Consider the following 6,000-nt stretch of genomic DNA (forward strand, 5'->3'; position numbering starts at 1 on the left):
AGTCCATGATTGCTCCCCCAGAACATGTGTAGAAGGGGCGTCCCGGCTGCCCGCCTGCCACATGGGTGTTCTTGTTCTTTATCATTAATGTGTCAGCAGTGTATTTTCTTAACCAGTTCAAACTGATCCTATAAAGACACCACACAGACAAACATCATAAAATGCCACATTTTACAAGTAAACAGCAGCAAAGTGAAACAACAGTGAAGGATTTGAACAAATCAAGTTTCAGAAGACACATTCCTTTTGTACAGGCCTACATTCGGCTCATTTCTCAGCATTATTTTATTCCCATTACAACAAGTAAGTTTTAATTATGTGATAAAATAAGTAGACCCCCCCCTATGGAAATTGATGTCTTTTTCACCATATTTGAAAAACAAACCGTAGATCTTCATGCAGGTACTGTCAACAGATAAAGGTGATAAACTCAAGTAAAAACAGAAAATTAGCATTTTCACTGATGTATTCAAGATCAACAGATGTGATGGACTACAGGGGGAAAAAGACCTGAGATACTGGTACAGCCCCCTTCTTGTAGGTAATTTTCATAAAACCCACCTGTCTCTAACATCAACTTGCCCGTTCCCTCATGTAAATTTTTCAGTTTCAAGTTGTTTGTGGGTTTTCTTGCATATCCTGCCCATTTCAAACCCCTCCACAACATTTCAATGGGATTCAGATCAGGGCTTTGACTGGGCTAGTCATTAGTTCTCCATGAATTCTTTCCGAGCCATTCCTTGGTGGGTTTGCTTGTGTGAGTCAGATAATTATCATGTTGTAAGGTCCATTTTCTGTTCAGCTTCACATTCTCCTTAAGCACACTTTCTTGTGATGCAGAATTCATAGCTGACTTGATGACCTCAAGCTGCCCAAAGCGAACCCTAAACCAGAACATTTCCACCACTATGCTTCTCTGCTGCTATGAGGTTCTTCTCCAAAAATGCTCTTTTCTGTTTTCTCCAAACATGTCTACTGTGGCAGTGGCCAGACAACTCTGTCTTTGATTCGTCTGTCCAGAGCACATTGCTCCAGAAGGTCTGGTCTTTGTCTAGATGTTCAATGCTAAACTGTCATCTTGCTTTGATGTTCTTTTTGGCTTTCTTGGCACACCTGACATGCAGGTCAGATTTGTGGAATCTCTTTCTAATTGTAGATGCACAGACTTTGACATCAACTTTTGCAGGATTTACCTACAGATCCAGTGGTGAAATGTTGATGTTTTTGGAGACTTCTTTTACTATCCAACAGTCACCTCTTGGACTGAATTTGCTGGACTGACCAGTCCATCACAAATTATCAGTTATTTGAAATCTACACTACTTGTAGATGATTTTCCTTCCAATAGAGTGATTGGTTTCAGGTAACTTGGTGATCTTTTGATATCTTTTGCCAGACTCTGAGGTGTCCACAACCTTCTTTCTGAGGGCCTTAGAGAGCTCTCTTAATCTTCTCATGATGACACCACACACATCAAAGACAATTCCAGACCCTCGATATCTGAGGTTTAAAGAAGACAGTCCGGTCCACCTGCAGACATCCTAACCATTGGCACCTCATCTGGGAGGGCTGATTCTACTTTAATGGGTTTGAATTGCTGAGGAGTGTAGGGGTGGACTTCACTTCTTCCTGTGACAGATCTCCATTTTTATTCATTTAGATTATCAGAATGAACACACCGTGTCAGTTTGATGCGTCTTTTCTTCAAGTAGATCACCTCTATCTTTAGGCGCGGTTTGCATGAAGAGTGAATGTTTGCCAGTTCAAATATGATGAAAAAGTCAATCATTTCCATGGGGTGCACTAACTTTCTCACATAACTGTGGCAAGCTGGTTTAGCATAGAAAGCCCACTGTTTAAATGCTATAAGAAATGTTCTGCTCCCTCCTTCAACAGCCACCCTGGACATTTGCCCTGAGTTTGGTGTCGTGAACGTCTGGTCGTCCTTTACATTTAAACGCTGCAGCGAGATGCAGCCACCTTGCTGAGGATAACATCTAATTTTTGAGAACATTACAGGTGGTCTTCCATACTCCTACATGTTGCGGTTCGATCACTTTAAGGTGAGCTTGTTTGCAAGACGACAGGGTGCATCCTGAGAAGGACAGGCCAGAACTCAGTGACCAAACATCGAGACTTGGACAGGCCAGTAGACGGTTACCAAATGCACTCGTCTCACTCCACCATCCATATCCTTGGTGGAGGTTTACTTTAGTTTCATGTATTCTTCACACACAGTGAGTTCAATAAGATGGTCAGACACATTGGGATTTCACGTTGCCCTCTTTTTATTTTTAGGGGTGCCACAGCTGGCTCTGCTGACTCACATCGATGAGGTCTGCCACGGCGTCGATAAGGACGTGAGTCGTGTTTATCTGAGCCGACACGTCCAAGACAAGGCAAGTCGAGTTTCTGCTGCTTCTCTCCATCTGGTGAGAGAAATCGGCCCACCCTCTGTCCAGCAGTAAGTGACCACTCGCCTTGTGTTTCAGGTGACCGCCGCTGGTAATCTGCTCGGCCTGCCCGTCTCCTGCATCGTCCCAGTGAAGAACTACTCATCTGAGCTGGAGTTGGACTGCAGCACCGACATACTGATCCTCAAAGCTCTGGAGCTCATCCTGCGATACGCTGATTTGTTTTACGATGATTACGATTTTTTCAAAGCCATTCAGTAATGTGCGTTGGTGTCATGTTGCCATTTTATTAGAATCCGTAGTTTTAGGGTTTTTTTTATTGTTGAATTGAACACAACGTGATTTCCAACATTTTGTTAACATTGCAAGTCGACTTAGCTAGGTGGAAATGCCCATTGGGCTGCCATCATTTACTCTTGTTTTCTATTTCACCCCGTAAAAATTGACCAGTGCATACAGAAGGAAACTTTCTTTGTGATGAAGGAGATTCCAAAGCTCAGCAGAAACCCCGTCGATCGCTACAGTAAGTGTCCAGTCTGCGGCCACAGAGCTCAGAATTTCATTTCTTTTGCTTTTGATGCAGTGTTTCTCAACCTTTAAGTATTTATGACCCGAGTTTTCATAACAGTTTCAATCGCGCCCCCCCTCACGTTTTTTTTTAAAGGAGCCCACTAATACCAATTTGTTCTTTTTAATTAATGATATATCATAGATGCATATGTTATTATACCTACGTAACTTTTATCGACATTTATCTAACTCTAGATTTATTTTTCCAGTATTAGAATGTAGTTTAAGTTAATTTGTTTTGGTTTCAACAGATGTATTTTTCATATTATTGATTCTTGTTTTCTTTTTTTCGCATCTTTGTGCCCCCCTTTTTGTTACTAGGGGGGACACGGCCCACAGTTTGAGAACCACTGTTTTGATGTCACTTTGTCACCATGACTTGACTTTTCAGCTGAGATGTTTACAGAGGTGTGGCTACAGTGGAGCAAGTTCCTCCCCTTTCTCCTCATTGGCCCAAGTGCCATTTTCTTCTCAGAGGTCCTGACCAATCACTGCCCAGTACAACAGTGCGACTCCTTAACTTTGTAAGAAATGGGAGAAAAGGAGCAAAAAGCAATGTGCAGTAAGAGAGTTAGATGGGTAAGCTGCTGTTTACTGTGCCAATTAGAAATAAAGTATGAGCTCTGATAATTATGGATATTAATATGTATAATAAATACTTGTGTGCTGGTCCTGTTGGTTTATATGAGGCTGTGATTCTTCTGGTTGGCTTGTTACAATGATCAGCCACTGCTCACTTTCATAAAGCTTCAATGATTTAAATGCTGACTGTTTCCGCATCTTCTAGTTATCAAGTCCAGTGCAGTGCATCCAAGAAAAGCATCGTAAAGCTGCAGGTGTCTCCAAGGCGGCATCTCCAGGTCTACATGTGTGTCTGCAAAAGACACGGACAGATATGGCAGTGCCATGCGAGCTCCGATAAATTGGGTCAAATGGAGGAGCTCAGTGGACGTCACTCTGCCGAGATGAAACAAAACCCAAGCATCTCGGGGTTGATGCTATTTTCTTCTTCCACTACTTAGCCATAAACTCAGGATGGCCAAATTACAGTTTGTGATGAAGGACTTAAAAGAGTCAGAAGAATTCTGCAAAAAAATGTCCTGTGGACAGACGAGGCAAAGATGAACCTGCGTAGAGTGATGACAAGGGCAATGTGTGGCAATGAAAGAGAAGTGCGAAGCAGACCACCTCATCTGTTAAACACGGCAGTGCTGGGGGTGTTACGGCTTGGGCATGTGTGGTTGCCACTGGTCCTGGCACACTTCTCTACATTGGTAATGGAACTGCTGACGAGAGTGGCACAATGAATTGTGAGGTGGATAGAAACATCTGATCTGCAGGAGTTCCAGTAAAGCCTCCAAGCTCACTGGTGGTGCTTCATCCTATAGCAAGATGATGAGCCAAACATAAAGCCCAGGCAGCAGAGGAGTCTTTTTTAAAGGTAAAAAATGGAAAATTCTTGAAAGGCCAAACCAGTCACCCAGTTTCAATCCAATTGAGCAGACCTTAAGTGGACAACCACCCAAAACAAGCAGAAGCTGAAGATAGCTGCTTGAGAGGCTTGGCAGAGCATCACCAGAGAAGATCCTCGGCACCTGGTGATGTCTAGGAATCGCAGACTTCAAGCAGTCCCTGCATGTAACTAAAAGTCGTAAATATGACAGCTTTAACACTAGAATTACCAGAGCCAAGAGAAAACTCGTAAATCCGGCCCACCTTAAATCCATTCGCACCTCTCCGTCAGTGTCTTTTGTCCTGTAAATGTGCTGATTAAGACAAGCAGCAAGCAGCCTGCTATTCCATCCCCCCACCATCGCAGAATGTTCACTAAGTTCTCCCAGCTCGTGCCTTGTTTGATTATCTGGAAGTGAGTGAACTGCTGGAGTTTTAGAGTGGAAATAAAAGATCGTTATTTGGAACAAATGCATTTCATGTGAGTTCCGTTTCTACAGTAATCTGTGTAAACACATTGTTAAACAGAAACTTTTTCATATTTTAGTAATAAATGTTACAAAATGTAGGCATAAACTATAGAATGTGTGACGTCTGAAGTCCAAAGATCAAATAAACACTTTCACAAAAGGTTCAAGGACGATACAACAGCTTCTCTGGCGTAGCGGTAAGAATTGCTGACTTGTAATCAAGAGTCCCTGGTTCGATCCTGACTGCCTCCTATATTTGCCGCTTTCAGTAGTGAGCTGCTCTTTTGCCACCATATGGATTTTTGTCAGCAAATGCTCTCCTGTCACCCGAAGACTGATTGTAAGCCACCGGCTGCAGCCACTAGCGGGCTGCCAAAAAGCCAATGTACAACTCCCAGTAGACCGCTGGCGGCGGCTGGCGAAACACTGTTTTGTCCAATAGAGACCCTCAAGTCTCGCGCTGGACCTTTGCTATCAGGTATTAACGAGTGTTAAAAACACCAATTGATTGTCCATCTCTTTCTTTTTGCTTAATCCTCCTTACAAGCTCTCTTTATTATTTTTATGATACTCTTGACTACGTTTCTTTTCATGTCGCTGTCTGCTAATTCTGCAATCTCTCCTCCAGCGCTCCTCTGTTTGGAATGACAGCAACTTCCGTGTTTGGTCCTAGTTATGTCATCGATCCTCCCTCCAGCCAATCAGCTGCTTGCTTTCCATTTAAACCGGATTAAACATATTTAAACGATTTAGTTTAAAGTATCTTTATTTTTTCTTTAATTCCCTTGAATTAGTGTATCTTTCAAGCCCATTTTAAAATTTGTACCGTTAATACTTTTAAAGAAAACCCCAATAATCGTTAGCGTTCATAAAGCTCTTCTCTTTGTTCTAAACCGTTTTTCGTAAAATGATCTTTAACTTTTCAATTTACTTTAAGCATTTTCTAAATTCCTGGGACCTCATGTATAAACGGTGCGTACGCACAGAAATGTTGCGTAAGAACTTTTCCACATTCAAATCGCGATGTATAAAACCTACACTTGGCGTAAAGCCTTGCACTTTTCCACGGTACCTCATGCCTTGTCGTACGCAAG

At 42.4% G+C, this 6,000-nt stretch overlaps 1 protein-coding gene across 1 annotated transcript in view; it reads left to right on the plus strand.

The window, feature by feature from the left end:
* Positions 1-3,044, plus strand: part of LOC120514707 (interferon-induced protein 44-like) — a 44,970-nt gene extending 41,926 nt beyond the window's left edge. Inside the window, exons 7-8 of the mRNA XM_039735217.1 lie at positions 2,299-2,399; positions 2,493-3,044. Coding sequence (XP_039591151.1) covers positions 2,299-2,399; positions 2,493-2,675 — 284 coding nt within the window. The 3' untranslated portion in view covers positions 2,676-3,044. The remainder of the gene's footprint in view (positions 1-2,298; positions 2,400-2,492) is intronic.
* The last annotated feature ends 2,956 nt before the right edge of the window (positions 3,045-6,000 follow it).

The sequence above is a fragment of the Polypterus senegalus genome, chromosome 14 (assembly GCF_016835505.1).
Source record: "Polypterus senegalus isolate Bchr_013 chromosome 14, ASM1683550v1, whole genome shotgun sequence".
NCBI lineage: Eukaryota > Metazoa > Chordata > Cladistia > Polypteriformes > Polypteridae > Polypterus > Polypterus senegalus.